The sequence below is a fragment of the Lytechinus variegatus genome, chromosome 2, assembly GCF_018143015.1.
Source record: "Lytechinus variegatus isolate NC3 chromosome 2, Lvar_3.0, whole genome shotgun sequence".
Lineage (NCBI taxonomy): Eukaryota > Metazoa > Echinodermata > Echinoidea > Temnopleuroida > Toxopneustidae > Lytechinus > Lytechinus variegatus.
Window position 1 is genome coordinate 73,354,326 of NC_054741.1, and position 13,830 is coordinate 73,368,155.

General features: G+C 37.9%; 1 protein-coding gene across 3 annotated transcripts in view; it reads left to right on the top strand.

Moving 5' to 3' along the window:
- The window catches only part of LOC121408963 (tetratricopeptide repeat protein 28-like), a 59,400-nt gene extending 45,712 nt beyond the window's left edge, over positions 1–13,688 (top strand). For 2 of the 3 annotated variants that reach the window (XM_041600707.1, XM_041600708.1), the window contains 10 exons: positions 44–616; positions 1,055–1,293; positions 2,806–3,005; positions 3,374–3,923; positions 4,414–4,648; positions 5,218–5,294; positions 6,458–6,586; positions 7,689–7,800; positions 8,930–9,037; positions 9,658–13,688. In XM_041600707.1, the coding sequence (XP_041456641.1) occupies positions 44–616; positions 1,055–1,293; positions 2,806–3,005; positions 3,374–3,923; positions 4,414–4,648; positions 5,218–5,294; positions 6,458–6,586; positions 7,689–7,800; positions 8,930–9,037; positions 9,658–11,741 (4,307 nt within the window). In that variant the 3' untranslated portion in view covers positions 11,742–13,688. The remainder of the gene's footprint in view (positions 1–43; positions 617–1,054; positions 1,294–2,805; positions 3,006–3,373; positions 3,924–4,413; positions 4,649–5,217; positions 5,295–6,457; positions 6,587–7,688; positions 7,801–8,929; positions 9,038–9,657) is intronic. The other variant, XM_041600709.1, reaches the window with a different exon arrangement.
- The last annotated feature ends 142 nt before the right edge of the window (positions 13,689–13,830 follow it).

Genomic DNA, 13,830 nt, shown 5'->3' on the forward strand with positions numbered 1-13,830 from the left:
GAAATTTTCACTTATGTTCATATTATTTTTTTTTGGTCTTCAGGAATTGTGAAGTTCCATGATTGTGACTTGGCCCACATTGACAAGGACACCAAGCCTGATGACCAATCCTCTACTGCCTCATCCACTACCTCTCTGCCTTCTCTGAACTTGACTAATGGCATTTCCTATTCCTGCACCGCCCTTTTGGAGCAGTACATCAGTCATGCCCGGGAGGCCCTTGGGGTGGACACCCACATCCATTACAACGGGGACATCACCAGTGAGACAGAGTCAGAGGCTGATGAACTTCTGCAACAGCACTTGGAAGAGCTATCTGCCAAACTAGATTCAGACCGTAGTGGCTTCCTCCGCCTCACAAACCGCAATAACATCATCAATAGCTCTTCCCGAAGCATAGCTAGCCTGGCGAGTCAGCTAAGTGGTGGGCTAGGAAGCCTCAATGGAAGCATCGCCAGACGGGAAGCTGCCAACAAGCTTCTTAGGCACAAGTCATGGTCTGGTAAACCTCCATTGAGGGCGCTTTATGATGTCTTGATTGCACCATTAGAAGATGCATTACCACAGCCAAATGGACCTGATACACCCAGAACAGACCTGGTGTTGGTGCTAGAAGGTTAGTATTGGACTTTTCTTTTATTATCAAAGATTATTGGATATCTACTATACCTTTTCTTTAGGCTTATGACTCCAGGCAATATATACAAAATTATTTTTTTAAATCTATTTTCAACAATCCGACTCTTTCTAACCTTTGTTAAGGATGGAAATCTAATTGAATATAATCATGGCCATCGTACTCACACATTTTCTGCATTATTTTTGTCATTATCACCATCATCATACTAGCTGTACATTTGATAATGATGAAAATGATTGCTTGATATGTCACTTATTTATTTAGCACTTTTCACTTTTTCTAATAATACTCTATTGTGTTTTTCAATAATGCAGTATAATTACACTTTAGCAGAGCAGTTTGTACGTGCCTTTAATAATACTTAATACACTTTTATGTCACCTTTATTGTTTTCATTTTCAATTCTTTAATCAGGAGACCTGTATTTAGTGCCTTTCTCCATCTTGAAGGGAGGTTCCTCCACTGAATCTTTCCATGAGCGCTTCAATGTTCGGATGGTCCCCTCGCTCCGCGCATTGAACCTCAACTTGTACTGGGAGCAGCGAACTCCAACTAGCAGTGGCATGCAGCCTGCCCTCATTGTTGCCAATCCCAAACTTCCTCCCAGCGTTATCGACAAGTGGGGATGGAGTGGAATGGCTGGGTCTGAACAGGTCAGATTTTCTACTGTTTTTCTAGTTTTGTATGTTATTTGGTAATGGATATTAAAATGACAGATTTGTACCATTTCTGTACAACACAGTAGTAATGGAATACCTTGTTAATGTTTCATCGTGGTTTTCACATAAACATGTGGGATTTTGATGTTGATAATTCAGTTTTATCTAATAACCTGAAGAAGAAAAATATCTTATAGTAATAAATTACTAGTGTGGTTCAAAGGATGAAAACCTTAAAGCTCAACTAAAGCCCATGTCAAGGGTTAATGATCTGATATGAAAATCTCACAGTAGCTGTTGAGTTCTGAAATGGTGATTATTTGTGAATATTTCATATATTCAAATATCTTATATATCTAGTGCACTCTCTCAGAGATGTTATTATTTGTCTTACTAAGGCACTTTCAGCATCCGTTAATTTTCAGTTGATTGCATGTTTGGGAAAAGGTTTTATTCTTGCACCTGAGCAAAATATATATTCATATAAAATTGCAAAATTTATCCTGAAAAACATTTTCATTTCGTATTCTCCACATCACTACTCTTTAAGAGCTTACACATTCATATTATCTGGTAACAAGTTGGAATAGTGATTGGTGCAGGGGGGTAAATTAGTTTAGGTATGAATCATAATTTTGTGTTTTTAAGGCAATGCTGTGTCATTAAATAGTGTTATTCTCATCTACAGAAATGATTCAGAAAATATACATGCAGCTTAATGTATTTGAGACAACATAATTATTTTTATTCATATCAAACTATCAAGGGGGTAGAGTGAATGAAAAAGTGACTGAAGATTTTTGACAAGTTATAAAATTCTTCACCGTCACATGGCCTCTTACTGGAATCACACATTAAATTATTACAGTCAAGGGACATTGTTTATTTGAGGTAAAAATGGTTGCATTTATGATGATTGTTCCTTCGAGAGTCGTTAAATCTAGAAATCTGATTCTTCATTCTATCTACATCCTGGTCGGGTTTCAGCTCAAGTTGGGGGTGATGTACTCGTTGTCATGGAAATTGATCTAAAGGTCAAAGGTCTACCCCAAGACTTTCATGAATGTTATAAAATAATGCAAACTTTCTTCTTGTTGTATGTATGTTAGTAGAGCATAATTATAACCTGTGCTATCAGTAAACTTTATACACAGTAAAGTTTGATTGTTGACAGGGGGATTTAGTCTTTTTAAATCTTTTTTACATGTTCTAGTCAATAATATAGAATTGTGAAATAAAAATCTAATGATCTTAGTGACATAATCAACAGCTGTAGAAGAAAACATATTCTATAGATGCCAAAATGAGTTGCAGCAGTAATGTCAGAGATGACTGAGAGCAAATTATAGGAAAATGAATGAATTGATTAGTGGTTATTAGCTTGTAATGATGTGGGTTTTCCCCCTTGGTAAAACTATCATTTAGATATTTTGATATTACAGAAAATACCAAATATGTTTTGTGTAAGAATAACCACCTTCACTTTGTTTTCTTTCTCACAAATAGGAGGCATCAACAGTGTCAGAACTTTTGGGAGTCAAATCCCTGACTGGTGCCTCGGCTACCAAAGAGGGGGTGCTTCGTGGCATTGAGAGTGCAGAGTGCCTCCATTTTGCGACCCATGTTTCTTGGAAGCTTTCAGCTCTGGTGCTGTCACCCAAAGATCCCACCCACATACAGAGTGCCTCTCCTATCCATCTAACAAGGTAGATTCATTACTTATGCAACATTACAGCTATCATTAGGTAACATCTGAATGTTGTAAAGAAGGTTGATCAAGGTAATGAATGTTGAGTCGTTACTTTTTAGACTTTATGTGTGCAGCAAATTTGAGGTTTCGGCATATTTCCATTATCATTCTTGATAGATTGGAGAATACCACTGATATTTTTGTCATAGATGTAACAAATACCATAGTAGGCAAGCCTTTGGTAGAGCCATATTTGAAATACAAAGAAGAATTATGAAAGACAACAGTGTAAATGTATTATGGAAATCTGTAATTATACTATGATATAAACTGGTATTTCTTGGGGGTAAAACCAAGTTCTCTCTCTGTTTATTCCCACCTCAGTGCCAATAATCCCAACTCACCTGAGCAGCTGGACCTGAATGACATGAACAGTCCCGAGCCTCATGCCCGGAATGGATCCCGTCCTGACATCCCTTCATTAAGTGACTTCCTCCTAACAGCAGCTGACATTCTGGATCTCCATCTCACAGCCAAGTTGGTGGTCCTCAGTCCATATGGCAACGAGGGGCGTGGCGGTGCCCGCATCACTTCGGACTCTGTCATTGGTCTGGCCCGATCGTTCCTTGCTGCAGGTGCCCAGAGCGTCTTGGTTCCTCTATGGTCCATGCCAGAGTCAGCGGTTCAAGTCTTCATCAGAGCTCTCTATGACAAGCTCCTTGGTGGTAGCAAGGCCAGTCTGGCCGTAGCTGAGGCCATGAAGAGCGTCAGGGAGGTGAAGCAGTTTGCTCATCCATCCAACTGGGCAGGGTTTGCTCTCGTTGGATGTGATGCTAGGTTGAGCAACAAGAGTGCCATGTTTGGTAATGCCCTAGGTGATATCCTAACCACACCTTCAAAGTGCAGAGATGCCCTCAGAGTTCTGCTTCATCTGGTAAGTAATCTCTTTGAATATCTAGTTGTAAATGTATTTGTGTAGCCTGTTGTCTTAACTTGACAGAACTGTTTCATTTACTATCTTTTTCTTATATTTTTTCTCTCATCCCTTTATAAGTCCTTCATTTTTAAAAAAATCAATTCTCTGGTGTGACCTCTGTTTTTCAATAACCATTTCTCTCTTTCTCCACAATATATTTAATTTTTTCAACCTTTTTCAGTATTTTAGTTTTCTTATTTTTTTTGTAACCTGTACATCTTGTCTGACATTTGACTTTGTTTCTTTATTTTTGTTCTTCCAAACATTATCAACCTACTTTTCTCATGAAATGTCTTTCTTTCCTTTCTTTGCCTGTCTATGTCAAATCTTCCTTCTTTCCATGTCCTCTCTTGTAACTCTCTATATTCCAATCCTTCATTCTTTCCCTCCTTTATATTGGTGCACCTATTCTTATGAGATCAACACGTCTCCCCTTCTTTGTCTCTAGATCGAGAAGTCTCTGCAGCGCATCAACCGCGGTCAGACCAATCCCATGTACACCACACAGCTTAGCATCACCAAGAGAGTAGGGCCAGTCCGAGGTTGGCAGGAGCTCCTCAAGTCTGTTGGCTTCAGGTTTGAAGAAGAGATCTCTTCATCCATCCCTCCATCTGTTTTCTTCCCTCAGTCAGATCCAGGGGACAGGCTGCTACAAGCAAGCTCCAGTCTCCAGGCTTTGCTAGGTAAGTCATTTACCCTTCCATAACTGTGATACTTGGTGTACAGTGCTGGGTGTTTTTCAAGAAGCAATTTGTATGTGATTTTCACTGATAAATGTTATAAGTTCTTGGAATCATTGTAGCTGAGAGCAAATATCATGGTTCCTATGCAGACACAATGAGTGAAGAGAATAGACTTTGATAAAAATCAGTAGATTTGGCTACTGTTTTTTTATTTTAAAAACTGTTAGCTTCTCAGCTTGTTTATGAAAATTAAAAACTTGCTATAAATCAGGAGGTTGTCTACACTGATGTGCACTCTACATGTATGTACCAGTATACAAGCTGAAATTAATTGCTGCATTGCCTGCTACGAAATTGGAGTTGTAAAAGTGAACAGAACTCTAACAGGACTTTGACGTTGCTATTCCCAAGTTTCCAACTTCTTTCTTTTGGTCATGTATGAAACAAGGGTATACATATTACTGCATTTTAAATTGGGTAGTCAATAGATAGGGTCAATGTATGGTATCTGTTAATTTCAATGTGCAACCTTCTCAATAGTTGAGATTTTGTACTTTTCAATTTTTCAGGACTGACAAACCAAACCAACTTGGCTATATCCAAGCTTCTTCCATTCCCTGAGGCAGCATTGGAAATCATTGAAATGGTAAATACAGTAATTCTTTCTATCCATCCCATTCACTTTACTTTATCAGTGTGTATCTTTATGTTCTCAAGATATGCCTAATTGAGCAGAATATACTTAATATATATAAATACAGTAATTCTTTCTATCCATCCCATTCACTTTACTTTATCAGTGTGTGTCTTTATGTTCTCAAGATATGCCTAATTGAGCAGAATATATTTAATATATATACAGAGCTGCCAACTGTTAAGAAAAAGTCATGTCAAATTACGCCATTATGCTTTTGACCTCAATTAGTATACTTTTGAGTGAGAATAGGTATGTACACATTTAATATACACGGTAGTAATACGCGCAGTAGCTAAATTTACTTGCCTGACTAGGCAAGCTAGTGCTTGAAAAAAGGTCATGTAGCACCTGGATAAAAATTCATGACAACCATCCTGTAGGGTTGGCAAAACTAAACATTAATGTGCATTGTGCATCTGGCATCTGTTCTATAAATTACCGCTTCTAAAAAATTTATAATACCGCATGGCATGTATGAAATTATGACTTTTATTTCAGAATTATGACTTTGGAGCTTCTAGATTACTATTTTTACTTGTTAAAGGTTGGCAGATTTGTATTATATGTGATTTGAAATGGTATTCTGTTGGATATCTTATCCTATCTATATTGTTTCATTTGTCAAATCATTCATTTTTATATACAACTCATTGGTTCCATTGTCTCATGTGGTCATCTATCATTTGAAACATGCATGCATTATTTGTTAATGATTTCAACTTGTTGGTAAGATGGATTTCATACTTTCATTTTATATCATGTCATGTGGAAAAATCAGTTTCATTCCCCTGGTTCAGTTATTTGATTCTGACATTTGGCATCCCCCTTCCATCAATAAATTATTCATATTTGGTCTGGCATCACTTGTGAGGAGAATTTGTTAGTTTCCTTTTAATATGGACTATCTAATTTTTCCTGCTCATTTCCATTTTAATGGGTTTTTTTTATCTCTATTTATTTTTATACCAACGGCATTGTGCATTTCCTTTGTTTTCATTCATTCATTCACCTGTATTTTTCCTATCAATGTATTTCTCCCCACCCCACCCTCATGCATGTACCCATTTGCTCATCATGCCCCGCCCCCATGCCTCTCCATATCGTCCGAGCAGCTGGGAACATTGCTCATTGAGCTGGAGAAGCTGAGACGGGAGCATAGGGGAGAGAGTCCTGTGCTTGAAGCCAGTAGCTTACACATCCCTAGCTATCTAGAATCCCCTGGAACAGTGCAGAAACACATGGTAGTAGAGAGTGTGTTGTGATCCACCTGCTTGCTTTAAATGCATGATTGCACGCACTCTTAACAAAAGAGCCACAAAATAGAGTAGCATCTTGCACATGTTGAAATTCAAAGGAGAGAGTGCCATCACAGTTCACCCACTTGCTTTGTGTATTTGAATTTGTACATGCAACTGCACAAAGCACCTTTTAGAGTAAAGAGCTTATACATCACTAACTATTCAAAGTCCTCAGGAAGAGTGAAAACAACATGGTTGTAGAGGGGGACAGAGACAGTGTCGTGATCAGATTGCACCCGCTTGCTTTGTGTACATGAAAGCACACCCCTAACTCGAAGCACCTTTTAGAATAGAAGCTTGCACATTCCTAGCTATTCAAAGTCCCCAGGACCTGCGCAAAATGTAGTCGAGATGGAGAAAGTGTGTTGTGAAGTAATGCACCTGCCTGCTTTATTAGTATGAAACATCACCCTTGGGTTCAAAGAGCATGTAATTTGCACTTTGTGTATTTTAGCTTATTAGCTTATTTTGTGTGTTGATGCTTGTTTAACTCCACATTATCCAATCATATAAATTGCTCTGAAATACAGGTATGCACCTGTGACCCATTTATTTCAATGATTACAAATTTTGAAATTTACCATTGTACATAATATTTTGAGGTAAAAAAGTATTCAATGCATATACACCATTTTGATTTTTTGATCAGGTAAAGAAAATCATTCTTTTAGATTATGCTCCAAAATATGGTATTGTATGGAAACATGTGCAGTGTGCTTACCTGCGATTTGCCCAAGATTGCCATTAAATGATTTTTTTTTCTTTACCAAACAGTACTAATATACCAATGCCATTTCTATACTATTTCTAAAAATATGCCATGTTAAGCTTGTTGCAAACTACAAATTTCAAAATATCCTTATGCCATCATGACCATATCCATACTTTACTCCTACAAGTTTGTGAGTAATATTGTTATTTCTTTCAGCAAAAATAAATGGCAATAAAATGAATATAACAATACTAGAAATCAATGTATATCACAGAGTATGTTCTTGGATGGATTATGTAATGGTAACCCTTTCTCATTCTATCCTGTCCATAGCTCCAGCATGTGCAGTCTAAGTACAGTAGAGACGGAGAAGGGGGTATGCAGCTACCAGTCAATGTCAAGCTGTGGCAGACACCGGGGTGTCATGAACTCCTATCTTCATTAGGTGAGGTCGTGTTTGTTGATCAATTAACATGATTAGTATGACAGAGGTTCTGCTCATTTGGCACTTTATACATTATCAGCAGGAATTTAGTCTAAGCCAGCCTTCGCCTTAACGTCAGGCCCACCTTGGCTTCAGGTTTAGCCACTTGCACACACTCCGAGGTAGATGGTTTTCTACAGTGGCCTAATGCCATTGAACTCCAGTCTGGCCTCCACCCCAGATTACTTAACTAAACAGGAGGCACAATAGCTCAGTTGGTAGAATAGTGGTCTCATCATCATGTGACCGGGTCCCTCTAAGAGGACCTAAAATCTTTACTCCCCTGAGCCAATATTCAACTCAGTACTTGGATCCATTTAAATATCAATATTTATTTGTTTTAGAAATTTACTTAAGTCAAATTCAATTATGAACTTGATATTATACTTCAGTCAGTATGACTGAGAGGCTCTTTGACATCAAGTCCAACCTAGTAGAATCATGCACAATGAATATCCCACACTAGAATACATAGTAAAGTTGATTAGTTGTACAATCAAGAGTTGCATGGTCCATTGGTTAGAGCATTGGACTCATAATCGCAAGGTTGTGAGTTCAAATCCCCACTATGCCATTGTCTCCACTTTGAAAAAAGGCCCTAGATTAATATCTGTCGTCTATATAAGGTCCCAGCCACCATGACTGATTAACCTAGACGTAAAATGTTTCCTAGGTAATTGGTTATGTACCAGCTTGGCGTTTACCAGCAAAACGCTGTCCTGCCGAGTTCCTGCGGGAGTTACCAGAAACAGAAACAGAGTAGTTGTGTACCCATGGCAAGCAGTATAGAAAAAAACTTATAATATGTAAATATCAAGCTTATCTATTAATGTTACCACCCCCAAAATCATTACATTATACTTCAGTACAGTTCATGATGATTGCACAAAAACCTCTTTACCTGCCAATAAGGATATTCAAAATAGTTTGATACTGCATTCTCAATGGGTATCTAAAACCCCAAGATTATTAAACAAAGACATGAACTGTGTACCAGAATTGACCGAGTATTTCAATTGCTTTCACTCAAAGCATGTTTTTGGCAATTATGTTAGAATGAATCTCTAAATTTCTTTCATATCTTGTGCAGGGTTTGATGTGATAGACATGGGACCAGAGGAAGTTCTTCTCATCACAAGGAAGCAAGTCAGTAGAAGATTCATCCATTACACCTTACAGGGTTTACTGGCTATCTTTAGTAAGTACCCATTAAAGTATATTCATTCTTAATCTTATCACAGAAACCATCTCTGTCACAAATTGTATACGTCGACTAGTTCATAATTAGCTTTACATTATCAAGCTTAGTAGTTAGTTCATTCATGAATACGTTTTTATGTATATCAATGGTTATCTTTGGATCGAAATGACAAAGTTTCCAACAACCTGTCATTGATGAATGAACTGCAACATTCAGAATTCAATATGCACATAACATATTTTGCTGTATCTAGCACGTTTTCAGTATGTCATCTTTAAAAATAGACATTTTAGAATGTTACTTGTACAACTATACTTAAGCATGATATTTGGCGTTGTGATGTGTTGACAAGAAGGTAATATGTGCAAGGCTAATCAATATCATGTCAGTGGTCAGCATGTATCATTCAGTAGGTATGAACTGGTCACCATTGATAACTGCTGTTGTATGCAGGATCAAGATTAGCTTTTAATGTTGTCTTGGTCAACTGGTGCTAAGATATATATCACATTAAAAAAATATCAATATTTTTTGTTAGTCGTAAGCAAGATTAAAAAATTTTGAACTTTGAAGAATTGTGTGTTGATTGAAGATTTCATCTTTTTCTACCTCTACAGATCCGTCAGAAGCTCCTAAGACCCTGCCCTTGGAGAGTTTCTCCTCGATGGAGAGCTTGAACTCTGAGACATCAGGTACCTCAATGTCTGGTATGTCTGGGTTCTCTATGTCAGCCATGTCAGGGACATCAATCATCTCCAGTCACTCCCTAAAATCAGGAGATGTGCCGGTGTCCAAACCCCCTAAGGTTTCATCGAGATCCATGATGAGAAGTGTCAAGGAAGGCAGACAGAATCACCTTCATGCAACAACATCCACCCCAAAGGCGCATAACTGGAGAGGAGATTTCTCCAATACTAGCATGAGTTCAATGGGTTTGCACAATCCAGAGTTGTCACCTGTGTCTCCAAGTCCACCTCCTATTCCTGAAGGGCGGAAGGAGAGTGATAGCAACAAGAGTGATAAGCGGTTGGGTCATCTAGGTATTCCTCAAGAGGTCTTGGCCTTCCTGCAGGATGAGAATGCCTTTAGTCCTGAATCGGTGCCACCGCCACTGACATTGAAGGCTGAAAGTCCCGTGTCCATTAGTTCTCAGAGGTCATCCAGAGAATCGTTGATTGGAGGCACAAATTCACCTGTTGCAGGGACAGTTAATCCTGCATTCATTGATGAGACTGATGACATTGTCAGTGAGCGTGGCTATACTCTTGCTGCTTTGAGACGGATGAGTCCGACAGCCAGAGGGAAGCCTGTAGTAAACAGGCCCAGTAGGTCACCATCACCAGGAGATGTCTTCTTGCCAAATGCAGCTGCGACCAGTCTGGGACAGACTTCAAAGAATAGTAGCAGGGGCAACAGCCCATCAGGAAAATCAGCCGTAGCTGGAAGGGCAAGACGACAAAGTAGCACTGACAGTGTTGATAGTACTACTAAGGGTGCCAGGCAAAAAAGCAGGACATCACCTCTGCAGACCCTTGGTCATGAGAACATTGCCATGAAGATTCTGAAGGACACCATGAAGCACATGACTGCTGTAGAACGCATGCAGCAATATTCTGATCTCCAGCACAACAGGGAGAAGCTTCGTAGGAACAGCAGCCAGGATCGAGCTAGCCCCTTGGAACAAGAGACCAAATTCAACAGTACTTCCAGCAACAATAACAACAGCGCTGCCACTAGCAATAAAAGTGCTGCTCAGGTTAATAATCCTGTTTCTGCAACAGTGGTGGAGAGTAAGATACAGCATCATACAGCTAATGCAGAGAGCATGTCGGCTCCTACCACTTCATTGGTTGGACGATTGGAGAAGGCGGGTAGGAAGCCTCCGCCTCCTATCAAAGCTAAACCTCTCTTTGACAAGTCTCGTAATTTGACAGCTAATAACCAAAGCACCCATTCCAAGCCAAATGGTAGCATTCCTCATACGACTAATGGATTTAATCCACAAGGGACCAACTCTATTAATGGTCCCACAAGAACTACTTTTGGACCAATACCATATAGACCCAATAATAGTCATCCAAGAGAATCAAGGACTAGTGATAGTAGTGACAAGAGTTCAGATTACCCTCGTAGTTCTATCTCTAGTGATCCTGACAGCAGCCATCAGACCCCACCATACAACAGTCATTCCATTCATAACAAGTCTACCTTGCCACTAACCAAGCCTATCAGCTACTCTTCACCACCAGACTACAAACAAGTCATGCTGTCACGCCAAAAGAATCTTAATCCAAGTCCCAATAATACTTCAGATCACTCCAGCAGTTCACCATCCACCCAGCTTTCATCAGGTCAGAATATTGGTAGACGACCCGGCAGCGCCCTCAGTACTAACAGTAGCCTCTACTCATCCACATCCTCCATTCAAAGCGTGATACATGTACCAACAGCAGGGTCTGCAAACAGGCAGACACCGCCCCGACAGCTTGCCACTGCCAGACAAGGAAGCCTGGACAGTAATGCTTCAACAGACAGTCTAGGTCTCACCATGTCCCCACGTACACCTCAGTCCCCAAACAGACCGTTGATGAATGGAGGCATCCGCTCACCTCTAGCCTCACCGAGGGATCACACGGTAATGACCAAAGATGGGGAACGGAAGATTGTTGGCCAGAGGGTATTCCAGTCTTCCCCTTGCTAGCAAAGATAACACTCTTATTACAGATGATGTATTGTTGTACATTGTGTGCAAAATATGACTTACACATACCCATCCTCCGTTGAAACACAAATATGAACAGTATTGAATCGCTTGCATGATTTCTTCAAGATGGTGTTGATAGTGTGGCAAATGCTCTTTAAGACTAGCTCTGTTAACAATTCCTTGGAGTGATTCATGAGCAATTTGTAAGAATTAAGGTCAACTTGTGGCTAAGAAAGGAATGATTATTCATGTGAAACTATGAGTGTGATGAAAAAAGAAGCATGTTACTGCATTTTATATGTTACCTATGGTGGTAAATATTGGTGATTATGTAAAAAAAATATGTGCCCTCAGACACTACCAAAGACAAACAACCACAGAGATAAAATAAGTGCTCAATAACATGTTTCCATGAGCTGCATAGTTGCCAACAAATTTTATATAGGTCAACATTTCACAAGCCAAAGATCTCACTCTCCATTGCATTTTAACCAATTTGAAAAAAAATCTATGGGTGTTTTAAAAAAACATTTTCTGACTTGACACTTGGTTTCAAAATTGGGTCTGTGATTTATATTCTTTTATATGAATAATAGATATGAAACAATTCAAAATTAGTTCTCTACGAAAAAACGTTTTTGTGGATCTTTTAATTTTAACTTCTCAGGATACAATTTCCAAACCCAATAAACAGTTGAAGATATTTCTTGAAAGCAGCGATAACTAAACTTTACATTGATGATTTCATTCCAGTTGGTTATTATTGTCATAAAAGCCTCTTATCCATTGGATTAATATGATCTTCTGAACAATAAGTGTTGGTTGGTATCATTTTAGTTTTTATATATCTTTTCCTCATCTAAATGAATTTAATGTGCAACTCATTATATGGTAAATTCAGGATGAACATGCCTTTGGGCAATGTTGCTAGGGTAAGATAAATCTTGAATATGCTGAAATACAATGCACTTGTTTTATAATGACGCAGGGATTTAACTTTCATAAGTTCCTTTAGACAATGCACGTTCTCACCATTTTCTTGTGATCTGATGATATAATGAATGCACAGCTAAAATCATTCTCTTTTTTTGGAGACAAAAAATCACACTTTATGTAATTTGCATCACATTACCAATTGGGGAGCTGTTCGCATGTGATATATTTATTAAAAAAAGACTCTTTTAAGTCCATAACTTTGTAAATCTCTGATAGATTTTTTCTTGGATAAATATTCACCAAATATTCAACCATGCATTTCTTCTGTTTTTCTGCTTCTATGAAAACGACTTCATGCTAGATTGAACATCCCTTTTAATATTCATATAAATAACAGGACTTTTCACACAGTTGACATTCATCAAATGAATATTACTTTGTCTTTGAGCTCAGTACTTAGTACATGCCATATAAGACGGATTATTCAGGAGTATCTTAAATGAATTTACAAGTGCCTGTGTGATGATTAATTTCCTTTTATTAAGGCATTCCATTTTATTTTGCTTGATTTTTACTGTAATTATTAACAGTAATTTCTATATTTTTACACTATGCCTTCTTTTAGGACACAGTTTTGTTCTGCATTATTATATCTGCAATTTTTTTTGCAAATGTACTCCCTTGAAGGTGTTTAATCTCATGTTTGCAGCCACTGTGTTCATAGTTGTATTCTAGTATTGTTTGGTTCAATGCTTCCATTTATGATGTTAAGAATTAACTTATTGAAAAAATGAAATGCTAGAAATTCAAATTGATTAATTGTATTATAAGTGTGCAAATATAGGTCACCTGAAGTACATACTATATTATTACTGTAAATATGTACATAAATGAAATGTTGCTCATTTTAAACCAAATTCACAACTTTATAGCTGACATTTTTCATATTAAAACTAAGTGTAAATAAATTTGTAATATAATGCTTAAGAGCATTTCTATTTATAATTCAAACCTGATTTTTTTAGGCTTGTTTTTTCTTATTAATGATTTTTTTTTGTGCTTTCAGTTTAATTGTTTTGGGTTTTGTACTAGAATATAATTTTTGAATTCAAGATTTGAGATATTTTATTTATAGATTGAAATATTAACT